A 13,557-nucleotide genomic window follows, 5' to 3' on the forward strand; every position below is an offset into this window, starting at 1 on the left:
TCACAGAATGTTTCAAGTAGAATGTTCCAAATGTTTTAAACTTTAGTATCAACTACATCTAATTATTTCCTTCGACCTGTACTATTCCTCTAACAAATAAATGTTTTATAGTGAGAAAGTTTTGTAGTCTTTTTGAAGGCTTCTCAAACATTTTAAGCTTGTAAGTTTTTAAAGAGAAACAGCCTAATTAGAAAACTTGTGCAGCTTGCAAGGGAGATGTAACATATGCCTAATTTTGTATCTATTTATGCTTAAAGAAACAAAGAAAATGTTCAACAAACAACACAATTCATTCTTTTATTGAATTTGCTTTTAAGCATGGGCAGCTAAGCAATAACAGGCACTCTGCATTACATGTAAAATTTTATTCTAAAAATTTTAATGTAGATATTACATCTAAACAGATAGTTTTCAAATGGCATGAACAAGTATGAAATTACTTTGAAGAAAATTCATTTTCCTTTGAATACCTCAAAACCTTCCTGGAGGAAGTTAGCATCTAACTGTCTCCACAAAACAGATACGTTTCTTTTAGTAATATGCAAGTAACAGGGCAGAAATAATATTTCAATATTTGATTTGCAAACAAGGTTTGGTATGCAATAACGATTATTTTGAACACTTGCTTTAATATCTGCTTTAATCTCCTTTTTTCGATTGACTTTCCTGACCATCTACTGTAGATGCCACATAATTTGAGCTACCATATGCTTCATGACGAGCAGGGTGAACCCTATCCAGACCACAAAAACAAAAATCACCACGGCTTCTTGAGTAACTCTCCTGACTTCTGCCATATCTATCTTGTGTATTATTATAATCATGGCAGCTGCTTCCACCATAAGACATCTGAGGCCCTTGTGCAGGTGGTGCACCATGAGAGGTCCCTGCAGGGTTGATAAAATAATATGTTGGACTACATTTAAACTATTTTACTGCCATCACTAAAGGATGAATTAGTTAAAGTGCTATTTGGAAATATCTGCTTTCCTCTGCCCTTGTTGACAGGATATTAACCAAGCATGCATTGGTCAGAAGGTTTTATTTAAAAGAAGTGTAAGAGTGGTATTTTGAAGTTTAACAAATTAAGTAAATGTTGAGTCACATTTTCCGCACGTGAACTGAAATTCTCTGCTTCATATCATTCCCTATGCTTTATACTGTTAAGAATACTCAATATTTAAACATGTTATATTTGTCCTTTATAATTTTCCTTAGAATTTCATTAAAATAATGATCTGTTCTATTAAATACAATTATATAACTTATAAATCCATCCTGGACCCTTACCATGTCTCTGAAATGCATCTCTGTAAGAACTTCCACTTGGACCTTCAGAATGGTCTCTACCATGGGTCTCACCATAGCCAACATGATCACTAATGTGGAAAAAACAGTTTTTTAATGTCAGAATAAACAATTTAAGAAATCTATTTGATAAATCCAGATAACGTTATAGTACCTATATCCTCTAGAGGAATGTTCATCCTGACTAGAATGACCATAATCAGGGTATGCATAGTCTTTAGCTGGTGGAGCATAATCCCTGGTTTCTCGGGAGCTTGGCTGATTTCTGTGTGCATAAGTTTAAGCAAGAAATTTTATGTTTTCAACTTCTAGTATCCAAAACATAAGTAAATTACAACTTAAACATAATTAAAAAGCCAAACATCTAAACAGATATTTCTCCAAACAAAATAGGCAAACACCCAAAAAGCACATGGAACAGATACTCATAATCAGTGGTTCAGAAAATGCATTTCAAATCCAAAATGAGATTCCAGAGTTCACACACACATTGTAATGGCAATAAATTTTAAAAAGCCAGAAATAACAAGTGTTTGAGAGTATGTAGATAAATTGGAACCCTGATACAATGTTAGTTGGAATGAATAATTTAAGAAATCTTTTTCACAAATTCAGAAAAAGTTATACTACCTGTATCCTCTAGTGGAATGTTCATCCCAACTAGAATGACCATAATCATGGTATGCATAGTCTCTAGATGGTGGAGCATAATCTCTGGTTTCTTGGGAGCTTGGATGATATCTGTGTGCATAAGTTAAAGAAACAAATTTTAAATTTTCAACTTCTAGTATCCAAAACAAAACTAAGTTACAACTTAAACAAATAAAAGCCCAAACATCTAAACAGATATTTCTCCAAATAAAATAGGCAAATGCCCAAAAAGCACATGGAACAGATACTTATAATCAGTGATTCAGCAAATGCATTTCAAATCCAAAGTGAGATACCATACTTTACACACACACTGGAATGGCAATAAATTTTAAAAAGCAGGAAATAACAAGTATTTGAGAGGGTGAAGATAAATTGGAACCTTGATATAATGCTAGTTGAAATGGAAAATGATGAAGCTACTATGGAGAAATGTCATGGTTACTTAAGAAAGCAAACATAATTATCATAGTACCAAGCAATCCCACTCATATACACCCAGAATTGAATACATATACTCAAACAAACGTTGGTGCATAGAAATACTGGGGTCAAAACAACCCAAATAAAACAATGGGTTAACAGCTTGTGGAAGGAGTGAAGTGCTACGCTATAAATGAACCCTCAGACAGCACGCAAAAGGAAAGGAGACAGATACAAAAAGTTGTGTAGTGTTTGAGCCCATTAACATTAAATGCTCACAACAGGTAAACTCAGAGGCAGAACACTGATTGGTGTTTGCTAGCAGCTGAGCAAAGGCAGAAAATGGAAGGGACTCCTTAACTGTAGCTGGAGTTTTAGTTTGGAGAGATGAAAATGTTTTGGAACTTAATGGAGGTAGTTGCTGCACAACACAGAATATATTTAATGCCCCTTAACTGTTTACCTTATAATATTTAATTTTGTTATGTAAATTTCATACCATAACAAAAAAAATCAACTGTTTGTTTTTTTTTCATTTTTCCTTTACCTATACTTACTTGTATAACCATCATCTCTTGGTAACATATGGTCATTTCTCCATGAAGAGGTCGGCTCTCTGTGTGGAGGACCTCCATAATTCTCCTTCCATGTGACACAGGACCTTTAATATTAAAATGATGGAACATTATGTAAACATCACCAAATCTGAAACACTATGTTCTCTTCTCAAACAACATCTACAATTATTTCTTCAATGACTCCATTCTTTGTTCCCTAAATTACTAGACAGTCATGACACTGTGAATATTTCTTATGGCTTTGGATAATCCCATTGCCCCCACAAGGCCAGTTCTTCTAATGAAGCTGAAGCCAAACATTAATTGTTAGGTAAAAGTTCATTTTTAATGGTTAATAACTACTTAGTTATTATTTTCCTTTTCATATGAATTACTGATGACTACTAATGAAACAGGGAAAACATGCAAAACCATCAAACTCTTCACAGATTTTAAAGTTTACATACATTGTCCTTTCTCAGCTGAGGAAGGTAATTATCCACCTCATACAAACAAGTACTGCTACATTTGAATGACTGCATGCTAAATGATTACAAAAAAGTTCTCCTTTATCTCTAAGTGGTTGGCTCTATCTTGAATGTTGACAAATTAAAATATACTAATGAAAACTTTCTAATGATAGCCAAGAATTACTTTTACTGCAATATGTAACACTATTAAAGGGGTCTTTACAACATTGTTGCTATTTCAAAATAGAAAGGGTTCTCCTTTAATATATTCTTCACCGTGCTTTTCCTTTGAGGTCAGTATTTCACCTGTGATATGTTCACTGGCTAATTTTCCAATGGAAATGTATTGCCTTGTGTATCCTAAAGTCAATAAATACCTGACTTCGCCAAACTTTATATATGAAATGCAAAATTGAAACTGTCCATTTTTAATTTCCTTCATATTAGGATGGAGGACTAAGAATTTTAATTTGTTCTGCATAACTTCTTGCTAAAAACTTTTGTTTATTGTATTGCTTTCTTCTATTCAGTCTGCAATCTTACAATTCTCCTCAAAGACATTACTTCTATTCAATCCTACTGCTCACCTCATGTTGCTTACTTCTAAATTCTCTGCTCAAATAATTTCCAACCTTACACTAAGGATCTTGTGTTAATGTTTAAACATCTTGGAACAATCTTAATTATTGATTTACATCCCCTTATATTCCACAACTCTGCACTTCTATGAAATCCACTTAAGAATATTGGATTCCTTCATGTCTACCTTTGAAGCATTAAATTTATTTTTAAGTAATATTTAAGCCCAGTGACTCCTTTTCTGCTAAACGCTCTTGTAGTTCTTTTGAATCTTCATCTAAGCAGTAAGAATGCCTTAAACATAAGCTTTATTGAGGTCTCAGAAGCTGGATGGCCAGGCTCAGTGGCTCACACTATGAGCCAGTGTGGATGGCTGAGGCAGCTGGACTGCTTGAGCCATGGGCTTTCACAACATAGTGACAGTTTTGACAATGTAGTGACATCCTCTCTCTACAAAAATATAGGGAAAAAATTTAGCTAGCTGTCATGGTGTATGCCTGTAGCTGCAGAAACTCAGGTGGCTGAAACAGAATTGCTTGAGCCCAGAATTTTGAGGCCATTGTAAGCCATCATCTCACCAATGCACTCTGATCTGGTAAGAGCAAGACTCCAACCCAACAAAGAAACTGAACAAGCAATTTTTAGACTGCGACACCAGGGGAACACCACCTAGGAAATGGAATAATTCATTAGATGAAGAAGCCTACCATCAAATAATACTGCTAGGACCTTTTATAAAATTAAGTGGAATTTTCTAGCAAACATAGGATTAAAAGAAATGTTGGCCTCACTCTAATCATGTCTTTGATCTGCAGTGAGAAGCTCAAGTATTTCTTCACCAGTGAGATAGGAAATATAATAAAAGCTATCAATCAGTAAGTATGCCCATTTATGTGTCACTTCTTTTTTGTTCAATGGACCTAAAGTTAAGCATTCAGTTAAAATAGCTCATTTTTAGTCATACAAAAACTACGGTCTTTCTGTTAGGTAGCATTTACCTTGGCCTCCCATCCAATTATTGCTTCTTGCCACAGCAGAAGGAGAAGATTTTTTAGGAGGAGGACCTCCACTTCTTGAAGAGGGATGTCTTTTAACTGGAATGTGTCCCTCAGAAGAACTCATGTTGAGATCAAGAGTGTATCCTCCATCATCTGTATTTCAAACAGAATCTTTTCAGTTAACTAACATTACTGTTTCTTAAGTGGCTTTTAGTTGTTTATAAAGATTTTCTACACACTGTAATCTTACAAACTCACATTTGTCTAAACTAATAAAATTAACATTTCTATATGAAATAAGTACAGTTCAAGCAATAAAAGTCTGTTTACAAAATCTAGAAAGAAACTCAAGAATCATAATATATTGTTGTGAGAGAGAGATGTAAGAAAACTGGGGAGGGAACAGGGAGCAGAAATCTATCAGTAAAATATCTAAGTATAATATACATAAAAATATTAAAAGAAAAATGATGACTGTTTATATCATTCTGTTATGAGGAAAATTTTGAAAGCATATCATAAAGATAAATTCCATTCAAAGAAACTCAAATATTTACAATATCAAAAAGTGACAGATCAGGAAAATACATTATCTCTAAAATTTGTTAACATAATATAGAATTCTTACAATTGCTTTATGAAACACTGATTTTCAGATTACACTATGCTAAATTTTAATAATCTTTAAGAATTGTATATTAAATAATATATAAACATTTTTGTATATCTACAAAAAATGTAGATATGTGCCAATTTCCAGGTGGTGTTACAGGTTTATAATACACACAGTCTCATACATGGCAGAGCATTATTGAACCTCACCCTCAAGATCAATGGAGACTAAATAATCATGTAGCTACGCATCTTAAAATGGAGCAAACACTGCAATTTCAACTTAAAAAAATCTCCAATTAGGCCGGGCGCGGTGGCTCAAGTCTGTAATCCCAGCACTTTGGGAGGCCGAGACGGGCGGATCACGAGGTCAGGAGATCGAGACCATCCTGGCTAACACGGTGAAACCCCGTCTCTACTAAAAAATACAAAAAACTAGCCGGGCGCGGTGGTGGGCGCCTGTGGTCCCAGCTACTCGGGAGGCTGAGGCAGGAGAATGGCGTGAACCCGGGAGGCGGAGCTTGCAGTGAGCTGAGATCGCGCCCCTGCACTCCAGCCTGGGCGACAGAGCGAGACTCCGTCTCAAAAAAAAAAAAAAAAATCTCCAATTAATTACACATCTGGTTATAAAAACTCCAAGGTAAATGTTAGATTTTTTTTTTTTTTGAGACGGAGTCTGACTCTGTCAGCCAGGCTGGAGTGCAGTGGCCGGATCTCAGCTCACTGCAGCTTCCGCCTCCCCAGGTTCCAGCGATTCTCCTGCCTCAGCTTAGTAGTTGGGGTTACAGGTGCACACCACCATGCCAGGCTAATTTTTTGTATCTTTAGGAGAGACAGGGTTTCACCATGTTGACCAGGCTAGTCTGGAAGTCCTGACCTTGTGGTCCACCCGCTCCATACTCCCCAAGTGCTAAGATGAAGCCACGACCACCGGTCTATCCAATAGTTTTTTTCTTTTTAAAAAAATACATGGTTTATTAATTGACCCTTCATTTCTATTGTGTAAAACACTCATAAATATCATTTTCAGTGCCTCATCCTCCAGCAAAGACACACACGTATCTGTGAAGCAGTGGTTTTTAGACCTTTTCAGTGTCACAGACTCTTTTCAGAAATTAAAGTTCTATGTTTCTTAAATTGAAAATGCTTTACGGCAGGCCAATGTACAAACTCTCCATATCAAAATTACAAAGCAGAAGAGTTGCATAGATGTTTGCACATGTATACATAAAAAAGAAATATTGCAAAATCAATCTTAAGTACTGGATTAATTTTCTCCTGTTGGAAAGTTTTAAATAACCCATCATACTTTGATAATACAACTGATATGAAGTTCTGGGCCCCAAAGTAGAAAACTCTAAAGTATATTGAATGTAAATGAATTCTGCAGAAAACCTGTTGAGTACAGGTATCAGCATTCATAAACTCAATTCAGTTTGAAATTTGTGTTATTTAAATCCAAAGTTGTTATAATTTTATAACAAATTTTAGATATTACTTCAATCATTCTTATAATCCACCTTTAGTAATTAGAAATAATTTTGATTATAAGTCAATTTTCTGTTCATAAAGGAAATAAATAAAATTGGGAAATTTCGATATCTTCAAACTTATTTTCTTTCAGTCCTATGGTTCCATCTTTACATTTTAAAACATTACCCAAGTGTCCTTCATGTGAGGGATGCCACCCTTTTGTTCCTCCACTACTTCCTTTTGCAGATCTCAGACTTCCTGAAGGGCTTCTGTTTCTTGAAGAAGGTGGTGGTCTCTGCCTACCACCACTTTGAAATGATGGTTTCTTGGCTTGTTCTACTTTTATTGCTTTTCCATCCAAAGACTAAAAATATTAAGAGTACTATCAATAACATTGGCACATTTAACCTAAGCACATTTTACAAGCATTTTTACATCAACTATAGCTCAATTCTAGATATTTTCTCCCAAAGCAAACTTTTTTTTCCTCCTAAAATGAACCCATCTTTCACAGTGCCAAATTTGAGACATTTATTGAGCACATGCCTTCCATTATGGAATCAAACACAAATTCTATAATTCAAATTCCTTGAAAACTTCTCCATTATTAAAATAAAAACACCTCACACAAACAAACAAAAAAAGATTAACCCATCACATATTCTATGGAAGAATGTGGCACATCTGTTTTTTACAATATTTAATCCACTTGATGTTTGTATTCGTGCCACTGATTTAAATGTTTCAGTGTCCCAGGGAAACTTGTGTCATTTTAAAAAATGAAGTTACTGATTCAAAGTGATTAGTCACATTAGTCATTATGAGTTGTTTCTTGTTTGATCTGCTAACACATAAAATGTCGCCATATGATTTACAATTCTATATTTACTCTAGAAATGTTTCTGTAAATGTGATCCTTGTTTGATCTCATTAAGGTTTCTTGCTTTACTCATTCTCATTTCTTATATTGCCTTAGATGTGCCCATAAAAAACAACTCTTAATGTAGTACTTCATGTAGTATCTCAGCAATGCTTAAATATCCTAATTAATTTCACAGTAACATTTTTCTGTGTAATCTTTTCTATAGGCCAAAGTAATTTTTGAAAACAGTTCAGCTGTTTAAAATTTGATTTAAAAATCACATGGCTTTTGCTATTTGGAGGAAGATCTGAAATCCCTTAGAAGACCTCTTGCGGTCACATCGCCTAAAGTCACATCAAAACTTTTGTTATTTCTGGGCCCAAAACATTTTCCCCAGGTTTGTGCATGGCTGCTTCCTTCCCTGTGTTCTGAAGTCAGCCAAAATTCCTTAAACTGTTAATTTCCCCTGAAGACTCTAAGAACCTCCTATATTGGCCATCTTAACATTTATGTGTACATAAGATTCATATTTATTTTTACAGAATAAAATATGTGAGATGAAGTAATTCAGAAATAACACTGGCTGGGGGTGGTGGCTCATGCCTATAATCCCAAAACTTTGGGAAGCCACGGCGGGCAGATCATGAGGTAAAGAGATAGAGACCATCCTGGCCAACAGAGTGAAACCCCGACTGTACTCAAAGTACAAACATTATCTGGGCATGGTGGCGCATGCCTGTAGTCCCTGCTACTCAGAGGCTGAGGCAGGAGAATTGCTTGAACCCGGAAGGCAGAGGTTACAGTGAGTCAAGATTGCCCCACTGCAATCCAGCCTGGAGACATAGTGAGTCTCCATCTTAAATAACCAACAGACAAACAAAAACTCTACACAAATTACCTGCTCTTTTGCTTGAAAACTAGGGGGAGAAAAGAAATTATCATAGATTACTATGCATATGTCAAAATTATCTCCATACCTACCACAAAGCCATGAACCAAAAGCTACTCTCTGTTTCTACTACAGCTTAAAATACTAATGTATAAGAGTGAATAAAAATGTACTTTCTGCTAAGTGCCAGAAAGTGTGCTAGATGTAACAGAAAAGCAACCAGGAAGACTGAAATATGCACTATATACAATTTCACTATCAACAGATTAATATATGGTACAGTGAGTACAAAATACCTATGATACGCAATGAGGAAGAAAATATGAAATCTAAGTTGTTTTGAAGCATAAATTGTTATTTGTGAGACATACACGGCAAAGGAAAATTCTCAAGAAGTCCAAGAAAGCATTTTTGGGATAGCCTAAAGACTAACAGGAGCTAAAAACAGATTGGGATAATGTTATTTATTTATTTTTATTTTTTATTTTTTTGAGATGGAGTCTTGCTCTGTCACCAGCCTGGAGTGCAGTGGCGTGATCTGGGCTCACTGCAACCTCCACCTCCCAGGATCAATTGATTCCCCTGCCTCGGCCTACCGAGTAGCTGGAACTACAGGCACACACAACTATGCACAGCTAATTTTTTGTGTTTTAGTAGAGATGGGGTTTCACCATGTTGGCCATGATTGTTTCGTTCTCCTGACCTCATGATCTGCCTGCCTCCGCCTGGCAAAGTGCTGGGATTACAGGCGTGAGCCACCATGCCTGGCCTGATTGGGATAATGTTACAAAGCAAAAGGGCTCTAAAGGGCCCAGAATGGAATGATCTTGACCACAAAGTAAAGGAATTCAATAGTTAATAGAATTACATAAAAGTTTAAAGCATTAGTAAACACACAATCTGTAGATTTAAGACTCAATAGGACAAGACACCATTGGCTGGATCAAAACAAGTCTTTGAACACACTGGGAAAATGAGTAATTAGGTATTCATGTTACATAAATAACTCTGGTGACAGGGGAAAAAAACATCTTTAGGAGAAAAGAGCAAGGATGGAGCACAAATGGCAGTTACTTCTGTTATCCAACTTAAATGTTCTCATATTTTGTTTTGTTTTGTTTTCAAGTACTTAACACTTGCTTAAATGTAAAGGTCTTATTTAAACATACTTTCTCAAGAATGTATTTTCAGAAAATGGGAGAGAATATTTTCTTCTTATGAGTCTGTCTAGATGTCTCTCCACAGTTTGTCTATACTCTAGAAGTATTTCCATGAATTGGAAGTAATTCCATTAATAGCATTTAATAAATGTTGACTTACTCCTTTCATTTACAGGAGGGTTCCTTATAAGTTTTAAAGCTCTTCAAAACCTTTGAAAATCTATTTACACTCATATTGAAATACACAGAAAAAGGTTACCATATATTAAGTTATATAATGTTAATTCCAATACCCTTCCAACCACACTGGCATGTATATGGCACAAAGAAAAAGATGGCTTCATCTGGCATTTTACTATCTTCAAAAGTTACATAATGCTAAAAAGACTGAAATACTGTTAATTGAAGAACAGAGTTAGAATATTATTAATAAGGGACTCTTACCTTTCCATTCATATCTTTGGCAGCATTCTTAGCATCTTCAGGGTTCTCAAAAGTAACAAACGCAAAGCCTCTGGATTTTCTGGTTCGATCCTTTATCAAAAGAACTAAAATATATGAAAACATTTTTCACTTATATGATGGAGTAATCAAGGTTGTAAACATCTGAAAGTTACATCAAACCAAAATATAATTGCATTTCACATCGCTACTATGACTCTTAATACTAAGTCACCCCAATATTCAGCCTACTTTATTCCAGTTTGTTCCCTAACTCCACAACACTCCTCATTTTCCTTTCTAAGTAGTAGCTGATCCTTACCATAGATTCTTAACCTGCTACTATGAGAATTTTCCAAATATCAAATAGATACTTCAAAATAAGAGTTTAAAAACAATAAGGCATTTTAATGTAGGTATACAATGAACTTTGAAAAACATATTTTTCAAAACATATATATAACATACATATTTTAAATATACACATTGAAATATACATATGAAAATACACATACACACATACACACACACACACGGGTTTTAAGAGTTACCTTCTGATATGGGACCATGTTTCACAAATACTGCTTTAAGCATCTTTTCATTGGTTTTCCTAGTTAGGCCACCAATGAAAAGCTTGCCAGGATGATCTGCTTCTACCATTGTGCTGCAAATGGTAAAATAAAAATCTATATTTAGATAAAAATAAACAAACTAAAAAGATAAAATTTTATTACATACTGTGTTGAAAATTCAAGTAAAATTCCCTTCCAGAGGCTGACATCTATTTAGTATTTCTTACTTTAAGTATGTAAAATTTGTAACATACAGAGCAAAGGGGTCACTGACTTCATGGACAAATGCTGCATTTTAATATGTACCTGACAAAATCTCATTTCTGAAAATTAAATAAGAAAAGCTATTATAATTTTCCTAAGTTGTAATGTGAAGGATACCCCCATTTAATTAATTTTACTTCAAAACTATATATTTATGTGGTACAGTGTGATGTTTTGTGTATTTTCTTTCTTGAGATATATATCTCCTGTTGCCAAAGTGCACTGCTCACTGCAGCCTCCTGCACCCAGCCTCAACTGAATCTTCCCACTCTCAGCTTCCCAAGTAGCTGGTACTACAGGGGCTTTTAACCAGAGCTGGGTAATTTTGTGTGTTTTTTAAAATAGACACGGGTTTCCCCATATTGCCCAAGCCGGTATCCAAATCCTGGGCTCAAGTGATCTGCCAGCTTGGGACTACTAAAGTGATGGGATTTCAAGGGTGAACCACCATGCCCAGCGTGATATGCGGATAAAAGATTAAATCAAGCTAATTAAAATGTTCTTGGGGGCAAACATTTTAAATATTTTACCATATTTAAGTGATTTGAAATATACAATAAGTCAAGGATCCCTAAATCCTGGCCTTCAACCCATACCTATCTGTGGCCTGAATGTGATGCCTGAGGATGACCGGTAAACCTATCTATGGAGAATATAATGCTTGAGGATGACCTGAGGTGGTACAGTTTTATCTGGAAACCATCCTCCCTATTCCCCCGCCGCACCACCCTGACCCTGTGACAACCCCTGCCCCATCTGCCCGCACATTACTCCCGCCAGAAGCGCCGCCCCACACTCAGGCCCTGCAGCCAGTTCCCACTGCCAAACGTGTCCATTTCACCGCCTTCTTCACCTGTGCAACCCTTGTCGAGGAAAAAATATCTTCCACTAAACCGGTCCCTGAGGTGAAAATGGCAATAGACGAAAGGAGCCCATTATGTTGTTCAGGCTGATCTCTAACTCCTGACCTCAAGCTATCCTCCTACCCCCACTTCCCAAAATGCTAGGATTACAAGAGTAAGTCCCTGTGCTAGGTTAATATAATTACTTAAGCGCATCTATTTTGTTCCCGTTCTAGGCTACCTAACTCCATTTATCTGGATTACACCCACGTATTCGGTTTAAATTATTTACGGTGCCAGAGATACAAGAAACATGTTTCAAATACTCTCATACAAGGAAGGAGACAATTACAGTCTTTACAGAGGCAAAGTTAAACTGAGATTATTTATGGCCCCAGACTTCCACATAAACTAACACAATTTATATCAAAATTTGATAATTCCCGTCAAGCAAATCAGACACGTGACATGTACTGACTAAAAGTATAAATTTTTAATCGCCTTGGTTAAGTATATTGCCTGTATTTTGAATGATGACCACATTCACAGAGAAAACCTGCTTTAACAAAAAGTGCACATGAAAATAATGGCGCCTTAGCAAGCACCATCTCCCACAACTTGTCCACATGTCAGATATATCTGAACAGTTAAAGGTAGAATTCTCGAGAAAAAATCGATGAGTTTAACAAAAATGAGTTTCTTAATAGGACTAAGGAGTTCTCTCCCCACTGTATCCTCCCATAATTCAACACCCACACATAGAAAATCCAACCCCTTTTATAGACAAAATCCCAAACCTTTGCTTTCTGTTCTTACTGAGAGACCAACTTGTCCAGAGAAAGAGACAATACAGGTGCTTTTCAGTAGGACGAACAGCCTCAGAGTCGCCCAGTCCTCAGGTCGTATGCATCCGGCTTCGGGACACCACAGTCCCAACTGCAGGAAGTACAAACAGAGCTGGCCTGAGCCGGAAAGACGCCAGAAGCCATGCCCGGAAATCCCGCCTATCTCCAGCAGCCAATGATTGCCAGGGCAGTGGGTGTTGGCCAATTATTGCGAGGGCTGTAGACGTCCCCTGAGGCGACAGGCCCCTGGTTGGCCTGCAACTCCATCCCCCAGCGGTAAGCCTCCTCCCAGAAGATGCTGGTGTCTGGTGGTGGTGGATTCAGACACACGCAGACTGTGAGCCCTTTGGAATTGTGGGCATGGAAGGCCCATATCCTAACTGGCATCCTGAGTGTGGCAAGACATTAACCCACAGGGGACACATGAAACATCTTACTTCATTAGGCAGTCTAGGCTGATGGGACTGAATACTGCACATCCAGAGGAGGGAAGGAGGAACCAGTGCTGCCCGCTGGGGCGAGGGCGGCCGCGGTCGCTTGCGGGGAGTAGGGCAGGGCGGGTGCCTGGGAGGAAAGTCGACCGGTACGTTGCTGGGGTGGAATTTGTCTGC

The 13,557-nt window shown here is 36.7% G+C and overlaps 1 protein-coding gene across 1 annotated transcript; it reads right to left on the reverse strand.

The window, feature by feature from the left end:
• Nucleotides 1-508: 508 nt before the first annotated feature.
• Nucleotides 509-12,998, reverse strand: LOC106995413 (RNA-binding motif protein, Y chromosome, family 1 member A1-like). The gene is made up of 9 exons (NM_001318183.1): nucleotides 12,899-12,998; nucleotides 10,975-11,087; nucleotides 10,427-10,530; nucleotides 7,258-7,435; nucleotides 4,987-5,139; nucleotides 2,940-3,043; nucleotides 1,939-2,049; nucleotides 1,291-1,379; nucleotides 509-887 (listed from the first exon to the last, which is right to left on the reverse strand). Exons 2-7 carry the CDS (start codon nucleotides 11,081-11,083, stop codon nucleotides 2,002-2,004), a joined length of 696 nt encoding a protein of 231 aa, NP_001305112.1. The 5' UTR covers nucleotides 11,084-11,087; nucleotides 12,899-12,998; the 3' UTR covers nucleotides 509-887; nucleotides 1,291-1,379; nucleotides 1,939-2,001.
• Nucleotides 12,999-13,557: the final 559 nt, after the last annotated feature.

Source organism: Macaca mulatta, chromosome Y (genome assembly GCF_049350105.2).
Source record: "Macaca mulatta isolate MMU2019108-1 chromosome Y, T2T-MMU8v2.0, whole genome shotgun sequence".
Classification (NCBI taxonomy): Eukaryota; Metazoa; Chordata; class Mammalia; order Primates; family Cercopithecidae; genus Macaca; species Macaca mulatta.